The sequence below is a fragment of the Arvicanthis niloticus genome, chromosome 27 (assembly GCF_011762505.2).
Source record: "Arvicanthis niloticus isolate mArvNil1 chromosome 27, mArvNil1.pat.X, whole genome shotgun sequence".
NCBI lineage: Eukaryota > Metazoa > Chordata > Mammalia > Rodentia > Muridae > Arvicanthis > Arvicanthis niloticus.
Genome location: NC_133435.1, coordinates 12,397,246 through 12,416,927, shown reverse-complemented (window position 1 = coordinate 12,416,927; position 19,682 = coordinate 12,397,246). Strand labels below are relative to the sequence as shown.

Here is a 19,682-nt window from a genome sequence, read left to right as displayed (position 1 = left end):
TGATCTGAAGAGAGCTGAGTAGGAATAAAATTCACTTTGGTACCTGTGAAAATTAGGAAATATGTTTAGCAGAGTTATGGGTAAAGCCGTGTGGTAAGCAGACAAATCTCAGTTTGAACAGAATCCACAAATGTTAATTTATGCCTTTCTCTTAGTAATAAATGGCATTCTAGACTCAGAAGAAATTGGGTGACTAGGTTTATTCAAAAACTAATGTTGAATTTGAAGAAGTATGGATTGAAATGAAGTGTTAGTCAGCTTTTCCTCATTATGACAATAGTTGTGATTAATTACTTTACCAAGAGAGAAGGTTTATTTTATCTCACAGTTGTAGAGGTGTTTGTTAGTCGTGGCTAGTCTGTTGCTTTGGGTCTGTGGCAGCATATGTTGGTAGAGAGATATAGAATAGCAGAAATACTGCTTGCATGGCCAGGAGTGAATAAGAGGCAAGAAGCAGCCAAGTTCTCATCATCTCTTAAGAATAATTTTAAATGATCTAAGCGTGTCCACTAGGTTTCACCTCTTCAAGTTTCCATGAGTCCTCGATAGAGCTAGGGATGAAGCCTCTAACATATAAGACTTTGAGAGAACTTTCCACATCAAAATTATACAAAACGTTAAAATAAATTTTTGAAATGCTTTGGATGAATACGAGAGAGGCAGAAAAATTTGATCAAGTACTCAAAAGTTTTAAAAATCCATTTAAATGTATTTTGACAGACGTATACTAGTTAATAAAGATCCCAATAAATACATTTTTGTTTTTAAACAAAATTTTAAGAAAAAAAATACTTTTCTTTGGAAACTTGAAATATCTATAGAGCAGAGCAACTACATCATAAATATCCACCCACAACTAAAACTTGTCTTTAAATAAGGGGCATCAGTACTCAACCAAGGCATCACCATAGACTTAACTTTTTGTTTTAGCATGGTAGGCACACCATAAACTCTTAGCAAACTAGAGCACATTGACATTTTTGTTCTACACGTATTTGACTGTAATAAGGATGATTGTATGACATGGACATATTGATTTTTTTTTTTACTAGAATATGGGCTATATGCTGAAATACAGAGGTCGTAGAGATCCATAAGTTAATTCAGGTTGTGATTTATATCTCATTTATTTTATTTTTCAAGTCAAACACATCTTTATAAATAAGATCTGGCTACAGACGCAGATGATGAACATTGACTAACAAATGCCTACCCGCCTGATGATGCCTGTCTTTGTACTTTGATGCTTATGTATGTGTCGCCTGGTGCTCACTCATTTTTATTTAATTACCCATTGCAGTGAGACTTCTACAGTTGATTTTCTTGTTACAGAATATTCCATGTCTAAAGTATGAACTTTAATCATTTATCAACTTACTGTACAATGACCACTTGTATCACTTAACCTAGGGCAGTTTCTGGATTCTTGAGGGATGCTTGCATAATCCAGCATGATTCAATTCCTAGTTGTTCCGAACAACTATATCCTCCTCATCCTCCCTGCCGAATCACTCATCCAACATCCTCTTTCCCATCCAAGCAATAGCTAAGTTATTTACTATTCGCACACCACCATAAAGCTTTTTTTTTTTTTTTCTAAAAGACTCCCATTTTATATGGATTCTCCCAGTCTATATGCTTGGCTCAACTCAAATGGTGTCATTTCTAAAGTTTCTGCTGAGCAAAATGACCCTCCCTCTCTACCATTTTTCAGCTTTGTAGTGCCTCAATTAGAGCATGGTTTGTTCACAAAAGGCTGTTAGACACTCATCATTAACTGAACGCCAATTATATGTCCTGTTTCTGACTTAGAGGTGGAGCATCAGAGGATATAGTGCTCCTTAATGGTTCACAGTTCACTCCCTGGCCCCTCTTGTAATAATGTGGACTGCTCATCATTCCTGTTGACCCCAAGGCCTTGCTGCTTCTTTTTGTTTCAATCCCTCTCTTTGGGATACATTCTTTTCCCTTTACCTAAAACCTCCACTAACATCTTAGATACTAATTGGAATTCTATCTTCTACTTAGGAGGAATCTTAGTTTCAAATTGTAAATTTGATACTGTCTTTAAATAGAAATATTGTCTTCTATTTTCTCTTTGCTGTGCATATCTATAGTTCATATGTAGATTTACCAAGCACAGAACACATTGCAGATCACAGGCAGGTATTTATGTAATTGTAGAGAATGACACCTTATTAGGAACTGAAGTGCTTTTCACTTAAGATTCTGGGTATTGTTTTATTTTTTTCATTTAACTTGAGGGGGCTCTTTCATGAAAATCTGTTTTTTTAATGAACACCAAAGTGATGCTTAAATTTCCTAAAATTCAGTATTAGATTGCAATGGCTGTTTGCTTCAAATGAACATTCTCATTGAAGACAAGTTTGTTTTTCTTCAATAAAAAAGCATTTGGAATAGAACTGGCACATGCATATGTTTGACTCTCAGTACTAAGCTTGGCATCACCTCCTGTGCTGGCAGTCCCCACTGTGCCTGCCTTGTCACTGCTGTTATGCACTCTCTTCATAGCGCCAACACCTGTGGTCACACAAGAGAGCAGACACAGCAGCTGCAAGACTCAGATGCCCATGCTGAAATAAATTCTAAAGCAGAAATGTTTGGATCTGTGACTGCCTCTATTTTTGAGCCTTTCAGGAACTGTTTGGGTTGCCCAGCATGTGCAGTATTCAATTGTCCAAAGCCTGCTTTTCCTACTATGCTGTTTGGCAATTTCTCTTTCAAAGTAAAGGTGGAGGTCCTCATGGCAGAGCAGAGTTGTTAATAGCACAGATTCAGAGGTCCAACTGCCTTTAAGAGAAACTCCAATTGGCCACTGAGTCCCTGTGTGATTTTGAGCAGTTTATAGCCATGATGGGCCTGAGAGTTTTCTCTTCTGGAATATGAAAACAGTATCACCTACTTAATTGCAAATGCACGGGTTCACATGTATAAGGCTTTCTGCCCCAGGCATTGCATGGTGAGGCTTTAAAAGCACTTCCTATTATCATATAAATTCTCCAAAACATCCCAGATACTACTTAAAATAACCTTTCCTGATCTATCTGACAGTCCCTTTGATTTGTTCGTAGTTTTGCTTGTCTGCTCATATTTCCTTTCAATGTCATTCTTCATCTAAAATCCATAATAGGCCATCAGTATACATTGGGCTTCAGCTTGGGGAACTTGGAGTGAGTTATTAGAGTTTCTCTTCTATATCTTTCAAAATGATAACACAAAGTTACCAACTGCAAAGTATAATCTAAAACAAACACCAATTTGCTGGTTCAGTTAAAGACGATTTAGTAAAGTGTGAGGGATAGCAGAAAGTTGTGGGTTTCATACATGCCCTAAAAGCCAACCAAGAGTGATTTATTCCTGGGCTTCTGAGCTGACAGACCACCCTTTCCATGATAATTATTGGGTATACATGCGTGCTCAGTCCTTCATTATTTCTGTCAATTATTTTCACTCACGTTAAATGAGCATATATCTGAAGGACTTTCAATGTGCAAGGTATAGTTCTAGATCCTGAGAATATTTCAGTGACGAACTCAACCAAATGCCTTTCTGTAGCAGAGCCTGCACTAAATAAGTGCAGAGAGGATTAAGATGTGAACTGTGTGTCAGAGGAAAGGAAACTGGGGAAGAAGAATGGGCAATGTCATGATAGGCAATTGAACTATTCTGGAAATGGGGTGGACAGAACATGAGAGGATGTGGGAGGGTGAAGAGTGTTCTGGAATGCTGTCTTCACTGCAGTACCCATAAGTTCATCACAGCAGTAACTACCTGAATATGATCTATCCAAGAGGGCATCTGTCAGTTTTCTACCATGGATAGGCTCACGAGACCTCACACTCTTCTGAGGAGCTATAATCAGTTAATAGTCTCTAGGAGGAACTAATGTGATTCAGTGGATTAGCCACAGCTAACCTGTGCAAGCTTCAGGAAATTCTCCCCACCTGTGCTTATTTAAGTGATCCTTATTAAACTCAGTGGGTTACACCAGAACAAAGATAAGGAAGTCGGGGGGGGGGGGGGGGGGGGGGGGGGAGGGGAGAAGCGGGGGGGGGGGAATTGCGGGGTGGAAGTAGTCAGCAAGCCCCTTCTGTGAGAAGACAGCTTTGAGCAAAGATTTGGAGGAGCAAAAGGAGAGGCATTTGTCTTCCATTTTTAGGAACATTGTAGGCAGAGCAATGGTGGTATGCAAGGCACTGTGGATGGGTGAGTCTGGCATGCTATTACGAAGACTTAGTATTTAGTGCAAAACAGACCCTGGGCAGCTTTGGGTAAAGGTGTCACATGATCTGTATGGGGAAGGAGATTCACTGTGGCTGTTGGAGTTTGGGGTAAGACCAGTGATGGAAAATTCAGTTTGGGGTAAGAGCAAAATCTGAAAGATGATTTGTGAGACTATAGTAAACACTCAGTATAGAGATCATGGGACTTCTACTTTTAATATACTTAACTGAATTTGCGTAGAAGTCATCAGAAATAAACACAAAACTCATTCAAAAACACAGTTCCAATTGTGATTTTAGAAATAATTGAATTCATTTTATTATAGGAAAACATTTGTTATAAACTATTGCATTAATATTACAATGATTCCAAGTTTAATGTAAAATATCTATATTGATAATTTAACTCATTGCAAACATACAATGCACAGACATACAAACATGCACACAGGTTGCTTGCGCGCGCGCGCGCACACACACACACACACACACACACACACACACACACTAATGACAAAAATCAAAACCTCTCAAATCAAAACAACCCTTAAATATGATTGAAGTATTGATTCACCATGTTATGTAACGTTCTACTTCATTTGATACATTCACATAAAACATAGACACATAAATGCCTAAAATGCCTTTTAAAAATGTTTTCTTCATAGATCTTGTTCATGCAGAAATGTAAACAAATGGTTGACATAAAAACCTTGGCTTGACATGTTAAATGAACAATATGATCAGACTGTGAGTCAGTGGTACTCTGAGGATAGGAAATAGCCTTTAGGTGGGAAGAGCTGAGTCCTACTTATTTAGTTATCTAAAGAACATTTCACAGTAATGGTGGCTACTAAGATTCTCCTAGGTCAAAAATTATATTACATTAGGTGAAAGTCTCTGTGCTGATGATACTAAATATTAATAATACTGTTTCCATGGCATCTATAAATACATTCTTGCATAAAATCCAAAATAAACTTCACAAGTATTTATTGAATTTCTTTTATAATTTTGAGAGGTAATTTTATATTATGCAAATATGTTTGTTAGTAATGAATTCACACATATCTATATGTACCTCATAGACTTGAGTATCTTTCCTACATGAGATTTTTCTAGTGAAGTAAGCAATTTTTAAACTAAGGGTTTAAATAAAGAATTTTCACAGTCTTTTAAAGGGCCAGCTAGTAAATATTTTTAAAGTTTTTATTAATATTTTTTGTAAAATATTTTTGATCATATTTTTTTCTCGCCAAACTTCTTCTAGATCCTTTCAACCTCTCAACCTTTCAAATCCCAACATCATAAATAAAACAGAAAATGAAAATCAAAATAGACAAACTAAAAATAAAATAGGGGAAACAAGGCAGAAAAACAACGTACACAAGAAAGCACGGTGTCCGTTTTATATTGTCTAAGAATATCTGAGTGTGTCTGGCGTGGGATTAATACAGCCAGTGCTACTCTATTGAAAAACACATGCTTTTTCACTTTTTCAGTAGGTCAGTTGATTCTTAGTGAGGGGTGTGACTTTGTGTCAGCTTTTCTTTCTCAGTGCTAGGATGTTGTTTGGTTTGAACCTGTGCATGGTTTCGAAATATTGTGACAATCTCTGTATGTCAGTCCTGTTTCTGAAAGACACTATCTCCTAAGTCATCTATGCCCTCTGACTCTTAACAGTATTTTCCCCCTTCTTTTCCACAGAATCTCTAAGCCTTAAGGAGAACAGTTTGATAAAGATACCCCACTAAGGGATGAGCACTCCAAATCGCTCACTCTCTGCTTTACTGTCCAGCCCCGAATCCTCTTGTAGTTCTTGCTTTCTACCTGGAAAAGCTTCTCTGACATGGGCTGGACAATGGTCTGTTCTACAGATGGAACAATATATTATTAGAAGTCATTTATCGTATTTTCAGCTGCAAATATTTAGATTTTTTTGTGGGTTACATAGGCTCGATTACAATGGAGAAATCAGTTCTACTATTGCACTGGAAATACAGCCAGAGACAATATTCAACAGTTGGGTGCGCTATATTCCAATAAGATTGGAAGATATAGGTTTACAAGATATAGGTGCTGGTCACATTTGATCTCCTAGGGTTTTTTTTTTTTTTTTTTCTCTCTGATCTAGATGTTTAACAGATTCAGTTAAAATAATTCATGAGAACTGGCAAATTCTGATTTTGGAAACCTGAGTGTGGAGTCTCAGGTGTGCTTCTATAGGATGATCTTCCATTCCCTAGTGATGTCCACACAGCTGTTCTTTTTCACTAGAGGAATATTTTTAGCAAATATTTTAGCAGGTTCGATGGCATTTTCAGAAGCTCACTGATCTAACTCATATATGTGAGTTCCATGTTTTAACACATGCTGTCATGGTTGATAAATGCTGACTGTTGTTATTCTTGAATAATTCAGCAACTTTAACTTAAACAGATTTGTATAGAATATTAAAGAGGATTTGGGGTATCTTTCACTATGACAGATTAGGAAAAAACCTTAATTATATTTATTCTACTTTGCAGCCTGTCAACCTGTACTAATTACAGGTGGACGAATTGCGTTTGCTAACACGAGATGTTCTTAGTGCCTACTTCTAAAGCTTATATTGCTATAATGGTTCTCTTCTGAGGACATCTAGACTCTGTACAGATATGTGGCACCACTGGTCATGTGCTTCTGGGTTTGATGAACACCTTGGCTATTGCAAGTGTCTGACCCAGTGGCTTCATTCTGATTGTTGTATAGCTATGCTCTCTTAAAAAATAGGAAGGCTAAACCCACCTTCTTTCCTTGCTTTTAGACATAAAACATACTTTTCAGCCCAGGATTATTAAGAGAACTGTTAGATTAAAATAAAAATTTAAGTTATTTAGTTTTGTCCTTTGCTGTTTACACCTTCAAACAGTGTCTACCTTTTCCTATCTATAGTAATATAAAAGAAACATGTACCTACCACAGAAGGGCACAGCTTCCCTTCAATTGCTCTTCTCCACTCAATAACCATTTCAGCCATGTAAAAGCCTTGAATTCTGTATGTACCATGTATGTTTTTTGTACAAATTAATGCATTTTTGAAGGGGATGGAGAATTTCTAATATGAATTTATTTTATAAAGAGTGGTTTTTAGACTTAAAAGACAGGTAGATTTTTATTTTGTTATTTTTTTATTTATTTATTTTAAATATCTTTCTTTGTAGCTAAAGTTGACCTTGAATTTACTATGTAGGCAAGGCTGGCCTCTAGCTCACATTTCTCCTGCCTCAGGCTCCTGAATAGGGGATTACAGTGTTCTGTACCATTCTTGGAAGCTGTATACTTTATTACCAAAATTTCCTATATAATTGAATAGATAATGGTTAATATAATGAAAATATTTTAAAATTCAAAACATGAAGTAAGTGAAATGGTTCAAATAAAATATATTTCCTGGAAAACAATTTAAATAGAATTTAAGACAATCCATTATGATCTTAGTAAAATGAACAACATTAGTGTGCATTAGTAACAAATGTTCATGATAATTTTAGATTTTGTTCATTTTTTATTTCTGAAGTGGCCTTTCAAAATTGTGTTTAAGGTACTTCAAGGGACTTACAAAGAGAACAGCTTTTTTTCTAAGTGAGTCATAATTCAAATAGTCCCTAAATAAAAATTGATAGAAATATTCATGTTAGGCACAATGGAGGGAAGGAGCCACACTGAATATTCACAGTGAACACCCCTTCCTATAGCACCATATTTTAGGTTAATGGCTAAATGATCCCTGACAGGGTGAAGAAGAGCACAATAATAGTTTACAGTGCAAACCCCATGCATGGCTTTGGCATTGTTTTTGGTGATGTGTGGCTACATTACTTGGTAAATATGCAAAGTAGAATGAGATACACATCACAAAATTTTTTCATTTACCTTTCAAATTAAAAGCCCTAGTTTAGCAACAGTAAAAATGAGTATTTAAGTTCATTCTACAAGTGTAAGAAGATTGTTATGCTCTTAACCTGATCCCATCAAAACAGAAAAAAAATTAAAACTTTGAAAAATAGTGAGAGCATAGTCTTTTTTTAAAATGAGGTAATGATTGTTTTCTTTAGATACTAAAATCTAATTTGTTATCACCCCAAAGAGAAGACAAACTGTTAAAAAAAAATTCTGGATGATTGCTATGGGTTCAATAAATTTGTCTTTAATCTACTATGAAAGAAAGATTCTTGTCTCATTATAGACATCTAGCACATATCAAGAGGTTCTCAAGTAAGACCTCAGTGGTACAGAATACTCCTCAGCCCAAAACAAACTGGCAAAGAATGGCCACCCAGGTGAGCTTCCAGTAAATAATGTTTATCTAACACCTTTTAAAACACTAAATGGTTCCCATAGGCTTAGATAGGTGTGGCCTTGTTGAAGTAAGCATGATCTTGTGGAAGGAAGGAAGGGTGGGCTTTGATGTTTCAGAAGCACATGCCAGGCCACTCTCTCTCTCTCCCTTTGCCTGCCTGTGAATCACTATGTAAATTTCAACTACTTCTCCAGTGTCATATGTACCACCATCTTCCCAGTCTTGATGGCAATGGACTAAGATACAGAAAGTGTAAGCAAGCCTCCAGTTAAATACACTCTTTTATGAGAGTTGCCTTGGTCATGATGTTTCTTCACAGTAATGGGATAGTATCTAAGAAACATGCCAACTACACTGACAGCAGAGTCATTCATAGGGATTGATATGTACTGCCCTTCTTTCCCCATTTAGGCCACCCTAAGCCAGCAAATATTTAGAAGGCTGTCTGAACCAAAAATTCACTGAAGGCACCTATTCATCACCAGGACTTTCTGTCCATTGACAGCCTATTTTGCTATTTGTTCTGCTTTCCTCTTTCTGTGACCACCCTTGCCTTTTTAAATTTTTCCTTGTTCAATACCCTTCTTTGATAGTGCTTGTTAGATTTTGGCATTCATTTGGGTTAACTTTCAAGAAGAACCGTCAAATCAGCCCAATTATTAAAAGCTGCACTATTTTATTAATTTTATTGTTTGATAATTAAATACAAGAATACAAAGTATTCTGATTACTCTCTGTTCAAATTCTTCTTTATTGCCCTTTTATATCAGTCAATCTTTCTTACCCACTCCTATCCCTTTTCAAAGCTCATGACTTTGAGTTTGCTTTCTGACCTGTTTGGTTTAGGCAGGTGTGTCTGTGTGATTATTTATTTGGAAGTATTCATTGGAACCTGGTGGGGTTATCAATAGCTACACAACAAGACAATAATTTAGTCACTCCCTAAATCCATCAGTAGTTAACACGTTATTATTAGAGGATAGAGCTCTCTCTATCCTCTAGCCTGATTGTTAATATATCCATTCTTGGTAGATACAGTGCAACAGGCATCCACAGATGAGATGAGTTCAAGATTGCAATAATACATCTTGCCCAGAAGATGACATTTCATGGTCCTACTAGCTCTTATATTCTTTCTTTACCTCTTCCTTAATCCAATACCTCAGTCTGAATTTGAAACAGTAGAGTGTAAGAAGAAAGCATGGATCTCTTTTTCTCCACAATATGGAAGCTCACTGATGTGGCTTAATCCTATTTATTCTCAACCACTATTCCCTTTTCTTAATTCAAGATGATTATCAGCATGTGGACCTGTGAGTTAAGAAGGGCAGGGAGAAATTCTGCTATGGAAAGAACAAGGCATCTTGCCCATTTCTGCTTGCTGTTACTAGCTCAGTTATAATACTCTTTGTCTCTGTTTACATATTTCTATCTTCCTTGGCTGTCTTGCTGTCCTTGTTCAAATAGAAGGTGAAGTTACACTTAAGGTTAGCTCTCTCCCATTGGAATGGAATATCCTCCGACTCGGCAACTGGATGAAGGTTCCTATTTGATGATTTAGTCTAGCCATTGATGTAGTTAATGTTTATAAGTAAATGTGTTTGGATTACTTATAAAAAATACATTTGAAAACTCGACAAGTTCATTCTAATATAGATAATTGCTTGAGTGTTTTCATGGGAGATTCACCAAAAGGAAAGTCATACCAGGAAATTGTTGTTTGGTTTATGGGTTTGGAGGAAAGTTTTCTTTTTCTAGTTTAGACATCCTTCAATGAAGCATTAGGATACATTATCCATCCTTACTTATATCACACTTGAATAGACTCTAAAAGAATCTTAACATTTGCCTTCACTTTGTCAATTATCTTAGTTTTATCATCAGCCCTAATTCTATCTATAAAAGATGTTTGAGGAGTCAAGCAGCACAGTCATGGTGGAAATCAAAATTTCAGTAAGTGTGGTAATTAGGAACTAGATTTAGAGAAGACAAAGAAAAGAAGGGTACCTTTATGTACTATAGACATTAACGATTCCTCTTTGGATTGGACTAGGGTTGCTTTACAGTGAATGGCTAACTTTGACTACTGCTATCCTAGTCCTATCTGAAATGAGGTTGCAAAGAATCAAGTGATATCAGAGTGCTAGTAAATATGACAGTTAGTAGTAGGTTGAGAAGATTAAGAAGAAGATGGTACCTATGATATATAGTGTACATTCTGAATGGTCTACCTTTCAAAACACTTTTCCTATACCCTTCCAACTCTTTCTGGAAGAAATTTCAAAGAAACTGCTATCTATATTTTCACTTTGATATGTGTTGATACTAGTATGTTGATTTCCCAAGTGCTAGCTGCTATGCCATCCTTTTATATTATTTTTAATTTAGCATCTAATGGTATTTATGCATGTTTTAAAAGTAAAAATCTGCAGAAAAATCCCCCTAAGTAGACATAGATACAATCATCACCTACACAAATGCTTCCGTCCATTCCATCAGCACCTCTTGCACAGACTTTGTTTTGAGACAGCACACATATATGCAATACCATGCACCTGCACTTGTTAGATTTTTGAAAATATGTTAAACAGTGAGCAGAAAAACCTTCTGTAAATATATTAACCAGAAATGTAACAGACCAATGAAGGCATGCCAAAACAAGTCAAATGAAAAATTTCCCTTTTATACTTTGCCAAACATATCTCTTCCTGGAACAATTATATAATGTTACAGTATGTAAGACATAAAAAGATCTTAAATTCTATGATTTGATCTTGTTAATTAATCAAGCAGAGTGAGGTAGTCATGAGAACCCTGACGTTCAGCATGTCCATATGCATTCAAAGCTGGAAGCACAGATAGATAACTTAGAGCCTTTGGCTGCCATCTGAGGCAGACTGGTATCTCACAATTATTGAGCCTTCAACCTTGAGATCTTAAACATCTTTTAGATACACAGATATGGAAGTAATTGATCTAGTCAACACCCCACTGGCAGCTGCTGGAGAATTAGTGATAGAGTCATTCAGTTGATATGTGTGCACTTAATTTAATGGACCAGAAATCAACGAGTGTTCTGGGATAGTTGTCACTGATAGAGAAAAAGGACTCATGCTTGTCTTTCTCAATGCTACAATTTTAACAGGCTCGCAGAGCCAGTTTGCTCAGAAATAAGAAGCTACTTTTTTTTGTTTTGTTTTGTGTTATGTTGTTTTGCTTGGATGCTGGGACTCACTGTATAGCTCCAACTAGCCTGGAACTTGTTACTTAGACCAGGCTGGCCTGGAACTCATGGAGATTCATCTGCCTCCACCTTTCCTTTAAAAGTTCTGGGATCAAAGGAGAAAGTCACCATGCCCGGCTAGAAGCATTTTAAACTGGAAATTACTTCTGGGAATTGAAATGAAAACATTGATAATATGTCCAAACTATTATCTGGTTTAAGCAGCATTAAGGTCAAAATGTTTGTGCTAAGTTACATAAATGACACAAAGGCATGGCAGACTGAAGGTTAGAGATCTCCTAATGTAGAACGTTAAGACTTACCCCTGTCTGTATCATACAGGAAGACAAAACAGTTCCATTCATAGTGATCCAGGAGGCTCAGGAGTGCACCTCTCAATGACGGTCTTAGCTGAAGCACGAACTGGCTCTCCCCTTCAGTGGGGAAGCTTGGTGTGATGAGAGAGATGTGCAGAGCACTGCAGAACGAGGTCAATGTATGCACTGACCTCTTGTCATAGAGTCCAAAAATGGCAAACACCCCTCTAGAATACTGGGAACAGACTGCAGAAAAAACAGACAGAGAAACCAATCACCAACTCTTATCGCACTCTGAAACCACACACTTTAAGCCTACAGTCTATGAAAGTTAAAAGAAAATGATCAAATCTTAGGAATATATAATAAAGAACACAGGAAATGTGTGCATTTGTTGGACAGTAAGTTGTAAGTTCTTGAGTTTGTTCTGACAGCAAGGCCTGTGTGAAGCTGGCTTAAATTAAAGCTCTGCTCTAAGAAGTCAATTTGAGTTAAAGAGGAACTTGACTAAAATAAAGTAAACATCTCAAATCCAATACTACAGACTTTTACGAATGACAGATATAAATTTTTCTTTGTATTTGTTCTTGCCTGAAAACAGTAATAATATACTTTGACATTTTTAGTAGGAATTCAAGATAGTTGCCTGCTTCCTGTGCTATTTGTTTGCCTCATCTATTTTTGGACTGCATTTGATAAACAAATTGCTAACTTTTTATTTCCAACTTTACTCCATAGGAATTTCATCTTTCACCACAACCTTGAAGTCTGCTTGAATCATGTTTGAAGACAGAAATTGGGTTTCAGAGGAAGACAATTTTTAGGGCATATAAACAGCTGAGTGAAGTGGAAGTAACAGTGTAACTATAACCCTAAAACAATTGTCCCAACTCTTGAAAAGGCCTGCCAGGAGAAAAAGGACATTCTCTTCACCTTCACAATTCCTGCAAGGATAAGAAAGCACCATCGAGTGTAAGAGACTCTATATTCTTTTTAAAAGGTGCTTTTGCTTACTACAGCATGGCTAATTTATAGAACATATTTAGGTGACATTTTTGCATCTATACTTTAAAAGACACAGAACGACAGTCAGTGGGTGACATCAATCTGCTCCTGTGTGTGTATGTATGTGTGTGTCTGTCTGTCTGCAGCTGCTCTGTGTTTTGTCTTTGTATAGAAAGTAAAACAAAACTGCATTGTAAATTTTTATATTGCTAATAGTCTTATTTCTACTTGGTTTATATCACAAGGCAGAGTAGTTTTAGGCACTAGAATATATTTACATTTGGGATTCTTATTTAATATTTTTAATTGCTAAAATTCATTAAGAAACTCAAGAATAATGGATAACTTATTCATACAGTTTTAGTTTACTAAGAAATGAAGAATTAAAAATATTTATTTTTAATCTTCTGTATATGAGTATTTTCTTGCATTTGTGCATGTACTATGTGTGTGTCTGGTGCTCACAAGGGCCAGAAGAGGAATTCAGATCCTCTAAGTATAGCTCTTGATGCTATGTGGGTACTGTGAGCTCAACGTGGGGACTCTGCAAGAGCAGCAAATGCTCTGAACTGAGTTACCATTCTAGCCTCAGTAAGTAAAGAAAATTTTATTAAAATGCTAAAAGTTCTAGAAATGTGTACTAACTAATATTGTAAAATTTCTGAGATTTCAGAACATGTGGTATATAATGAAATAAATTTTACTAAAATCTAGAGCCATATCTTTTATTTCTGTTTGTTTTATTTCTTAAAATTGGAAATCCAGTATAAATGTTATTATAAGAGTGTAAAATTAGCAGAAAATTGATGAACGTTACATAGCACACATGGGATATTTCTTAAAACAATAAGTTTAATAAAGGACCAAAGACTATGTTTAGTTGAAAAGTCCAAGATAGAATTGACACGGAGATATAAGGAGAAAATTCAAGACCTTGTAAGTAAGTTTAAATCCTAACATTGTCACTGCTTAGCCTGACTATTTAGGACATATTATTTTGTCTCATCGGCATAAATGACAAAATGCAAAAGTTCAACAAAAGTATATAAACCTACTATTCTATAAGGATACACGAAGCAAAACCCACCATCTTTTAAGATATCAGGTTCTATGCATGACTATAGTTTAAATAGTTCCATTACTAAATTACAGAATGAGAGTTCTAGAAAATAAAATACAGCAGTTGATCTTAAGCCAACACTCACCATGTTCAGATGCTACACAGTAGATAGCATTTTAATAGCTACTGGAGCGGTTTGTAAAGAAATATAGTGAGGAAGATCATGAATCTATAACTCTGTACTCTTTCAGAAGCTACGATGAAAGTCCTAGAACACACTGGCCATTCTCAACGGCATGTGCTGACCAAGTGACTAGTTGTAATTTTCTTGTAACATATATAGCTGTCAGAATGAAAACACTGACATCTTGAGTTTCCATGCAATTCAATTTTCATAACTTCAGTGATCTAGTAACTCATGTTATAGATCGTGTGCTAACCTCATAGATATCCCTCCAACACTTTGGATTCATTTATGTGAATGGTTCAACCAGGGCATAATTAATTTCCACGTGTATTCTGGTTTTTATACAAGTCTGAGGCTGACTTTCAGTCTCTGCTTAATTGAAAGCATAACTCAATTCACTTTTTTTTGTTTGTTTAATTTTGCTTTTGCATACTGACCAGATTTTAATCCGGGTTAAGCATGTATCCTACCTCTGAACTTCATTCCCAATCCATGGTTGAAATAACTTACAGTTTACTCGAGTGAAAAAAAATATGTTTATATTATGCCCTAATTTACATAATTTATGATACAAGTCATGCTATTAGTGATTAGCTTTAGAATTCAACCCTTCAGCTTTCCTTTTGCTACTAAACCTACATGCAGGATTTAGACATTATTCAGGAAAAAGTAGAAACAGTATTTTTCTCACAGTATTTCTTGAGGAACCCCAAGCATTCCCGAGGGACTGGTGTTGCATCAGAACCACTGGTGAGCTAGGATGGGTGTACAGTGCTAGAGCCCTTCTTCTATTGTCCCTCTATCCTACACACACACACACACACACACACACACACACACACACACACACACACAAATCAACAAGCACTCCTACTTTCATCCATGCAAAATATCAACACCCTTTGCAAAATGTGTTAGGCAGTAAACACAATGTTAAGCCTAAGGCACTGTACACAAAGCCCCTCTATGGCTAATTCCTGGTACCCATCATATTATTTAGCTTATTTCAGCTTATTTTATTAGTCCTCAATAAATGTAATAACTTCTTCATGTTAATCATATACATATGCCTCCATTCATTTGCATTACGATCATCTGAATTTTTTTTTTTATAGCTAACTGCCATTCTGCTTCTATTACATTTACTTTTAAAGCATTCTCAATACACACCCATTAACACTGTTTCTGGATGGGTTCTACCATCAGGATACGTTTGCCAATTTCTGTTTATAGTGTTATTCTTTTGAACATTATCCCCTTGTTTTATTCTGGAGCCCTGGCTTGGCAGGTGAAGGTTATTGTGTCTTCAATATGTAACAGCTGGCTGTCAGTCAAATATTCAATGTTATTATCCTCATGTGAAACCCTGAACAATACAATGTTAGGTCAAATAGAATCAAAGTCAGTAGCCTAGTAATTTCCATATTTACTATATATTTCATTACTGAACAGTAAATCAAAATTTTCTTGATTATCTTCCATACCCATTGACTTGTAGCTTAGAATCCAAATAAGTATCCAAACAGAACATATAAGAACATATAAGAGCATATAAATGCAGCATAATTCAATAAACAAAGCTTAACAAAAATATGTTCTCAATGTAGAAAATGAAAGTCAGTTTTTATATAAATTAATAAACAATAATTTTATTGTTTGAACATAGTCACTGAGTAGACATAATGGTACCACGGTGACAGAAATTTTGCGATGCCAACACTAATTAAAATAAGGTTTTTGAGGAAATAATACAATCATAAGTTTTAGTGCATATTCTATATTTTGCTTCACTAATGAGATAACATGTATTATGTAAATTAGCCAATAACATAAACACTGCGATAGTCCATTCACTTTAGACCTGATGGTGTGAGTGGATTAAATGCATCTTTTCATCAGGTAGTTGCCCAATTTCATTCCACATGCATATTACAGATAATAAACTAAATCATATTATGGCATAATTTGTGATGAATTGTAGCCTTGTATATTTAAGTAGAATGATATGGACTTAGCTCAGTGTGTTGCAAATTAGAAGACTTGGATTGAATTTGGCATGTCAACAGCAGTGCGGACCAAGGGAAGGCAGTTTCTTCTTCCCCTTATAGTTCCTATCCTTCTCCTGTTCTAAATGCATTTGTGGCTCAGCTTTATTAAGTTAAAGAACTTCTGGGCTTTGTTCCTTCTGTGCCCTCACTAAATGCACAGCCTCCTCTTTTGGGGGGCTTTTCACATAGTTTCTAATTCATCTATCTCCAATGGTTTCTCATCACTTAAATCTCATTAGCTTCACCTCAAAACAGTCATTTTTTTTAACTTCTAGTTTGCTAGAATTCTCTGACATGTTTTTGACACATTAGATGAGGTTTTCAAATGCATCCCTTGTCTTGCTTTCCAACACCACTGCTATGGTCTTCTTTTGTTTACTTAACACCCGTTCCTTTAAATTTGGTACACTTTTACATTTTCCACCTTATACTTACCACTTTTCACAAAACAGATGATATCATTTAAGTCTGGGCTTTGAACATCATGTTATCATTTGAATATGAAATGTTCCCCAGAGGCTTATATGTTTAAACACTTGGTCCTCAGATGCTGGTGCACTTTGGGAATATTATAGAACTTTTAGAAGATGGAACCATGATGGAGAAAGTGGGTTACTGGAGGTAGGCTTGGATTGTCTTGGATTGTTTTACTGTCCAGATTCTCTTCCTTTTTAGTTTGCTTTTTAAGTGTTTGTGCAATATGACCCTTCATGCTTTCCCCACTGCAGATACCTTGATCTGTAAATGGAAAATGCTTTCTCCTATAAGTTATTTCTTCTCAAACATTTTTGTTACAGTAGCGACTGTAAAAACTGATCATATGAATTCTCCATGGTATGGCTAAAAAGGTTTTTAATGTATATTTGAAGGAGAGAACAACCAGAGGCATCTTGAAGAATCCAGAGAAGCAAGAGAGGAAGTACTAGACTGAACATGCCAACTATTAGACTTGGCCTTGGTAAAAGAAGGAGCAAAATGGAAATATCGAGAAGGGTCAGGGGAGAGCAAAAAAGAAAGTGAGTGTGGGCAAAAGACAGAGCATAACAGAGGATCAAGAGGGAACATAGCCAAAGCAATGGGATTATAAGAAAAAATGTAACCTGTGAGCTAGGGAAGTTTAGCATAGCAGGAGGTGGGAAGAGTGGAAAAGAGCTAGCAGGAACTCTGGAATATGTAACTCTTCTAAGTACTTGTGATACTGAAAAAGCTTGAAGGTCAGCTTGCTTTTAGTTATACTAATGGGAACAGGAGGCAACCATTGACCCTTTTACCACTGATAAGGGAAATGCTTTGTTTTAGTAGGAGGAACCAGCTTCACAAGTAACTGCAGAATGCTGGCAATTGTCTAAGCATCAGAATGTGAAGAAATGGAGTTTCCTTTGAACCTGACACTGACTAAAGCAATATTCTATGTGCCTATGCTCATGCCCCTCCCCCAAACTGTACCATCTACTTCAAATTCATCACTTTTTCTGAAGATCTACATGACTTTGGTTTTCACAGCTTCTGTGACATAGTGAATTACTTCAGATTGCTTGTCACACCAATTCCTTTTACAATACTTTACCACCTCAACTCTTAGAACTGTAGTCTTGCTTCTGTTCAACCTGAAATTCTGGGTTATATGAAAAGTCTACAGAGAAAAGAACCAAAGTCCTTTCTCGGCCATAGGTAAGTTCCAACTCCTACATCAGCAAAAATAACATTGCAAATTATTAAGCAATTATTAAGTACTATTATTTAACTGCCCTACACAAATATCTATAATACAGAGATTATATCTTGCATGAAATATACAAGTATAAGTGAAGAAACTCACTGAAATTGTTATAATCCATTAAGATTGGGATCATTATATAATAACAAGTGAGAAGAAAAGTCTGTATATATCTATTGTTATCTAAAGAGACCTCAGAAATCTTGAATTTAATAGGATGTCATGGTTACTATTGGCTCCCTAGCAGAAACAGATGGTAAGACCATCTTGTCAAATACCCTGCATGTATTAGTTATAGAACATGGTAAAATGAGGCTGGAAGGCTGCAAGGTTTCCCCTGTTCATGATTTTTTTGTAGGTCTGGATGCTTTGAATGTTTGAATCTAGGGCATGTAGCTCTAGTAATTAATGTTCTCCCTTTCCAGTGTAACGGTTATACACGTGTTTAGTCAACTTAAACTCTCCGTAGCCTCTTTCATACATTTCTATCAACAGGACTCCTTGGCAATTTGACACTACCATATATGTAGTTTAAATCATTGCTTCAATTTTCGTAGAATCTGTACCAGTGATAACTTAACAGAGAAGCCTGCTGGGCAGAAAAAAAAATGCTCCATAGTAAATTTTTTACTTATTTCTTTCAATTGCTTTTTTGTGCTTTGTGTGGTCTATATGTGGTGATAATGTATGAATCTTTGCTCAGGGGCTTTTAGAAGAAACATGCTATAAATTTTTAGCAGAAAACTCACACAAAAGTTGAATAATATACTAAAATTTTCAGCGCAACTATTTCTTGTTTTTCCCATGCAGACCTCAAAGCAAGCAAAAAGCTGTTAACTAGAAACCAAGAATAAAGGCTTTTGCTCTGCATTCTCTTGTCACTGGCACCGAAACCTTTAGAAATCCTGTTATCTTTGAGTTCATGTCAGCTCCTTGTCCAGTGTATTATGTATGTATTCATTAAGCCTCCCCTATGGAGCTACAACACTTATTTCTTTTTCTTCTTTACCAGTTACTTGTTGTCTGTTCCAGGGATAAGTTAATTTTAAGGGAAAGTTTCCATGCTATGAAAATATTTCTTTAATTAAAAAAAACAGATTTGTTTTATTTTATGTGTTTTGGTATTTAACAGGCATGTGTTTCTCGGCTGACTTTCCATCCTGAATGATACATTTTCTGAAACAGGAAGTGAATGAATAAATGACCGTACTATCAAAAAGAGTATAATGTTATATGTCATACTTCAGCATTCTCCTAGACAGTTTACTATTTCATCACTATTATATTTACATAAAGCTAATTTTAGTACTTGCTGGCTTTCTTAATACTATTATGATTGGATTTTACATGTGCCAAACACATTTCCTAAATGCTTAGAAACAGTTAAGTTTCTCGTCAACCATGATGTACAGTCAAGAAAAATGTACTGCCTATTAATATCAGAGAGGGGGGGTTATATTTATCTTACCTATGAGAAATAGAATGTATTAAATAAATCGTTTATGGGGAAGAGATTGGAAAGCCGCCTGAAGAGAAGCA

The 19,682-nt window shown here is 35.9% G+C and overlaps 1 protein-coding gene across 1 annotated transcript in view; it reads right to left on the bottom strand.

The window, feature by feature from the left end:
* Gria4 (glutamate ionotropic receptor AMPA type subunit 4) overlaps positions 1 to 19,682 on the bottom strand; it is a 309,909-nt gene that overhangs the window by 179,205 nt on the left and 111,022 nt on the right. The window contains exon 4 of the mRNA XM_076925900.1: positions 12,133 to 12,372. Coding sequence (XP_076782015.1) covers positions 12,133 to 12,372 — 240 coding nt within the window. The remainder of the gene's footprint in view (positions 1 to 12,132; positions 12,373 to 19,682) is intronic.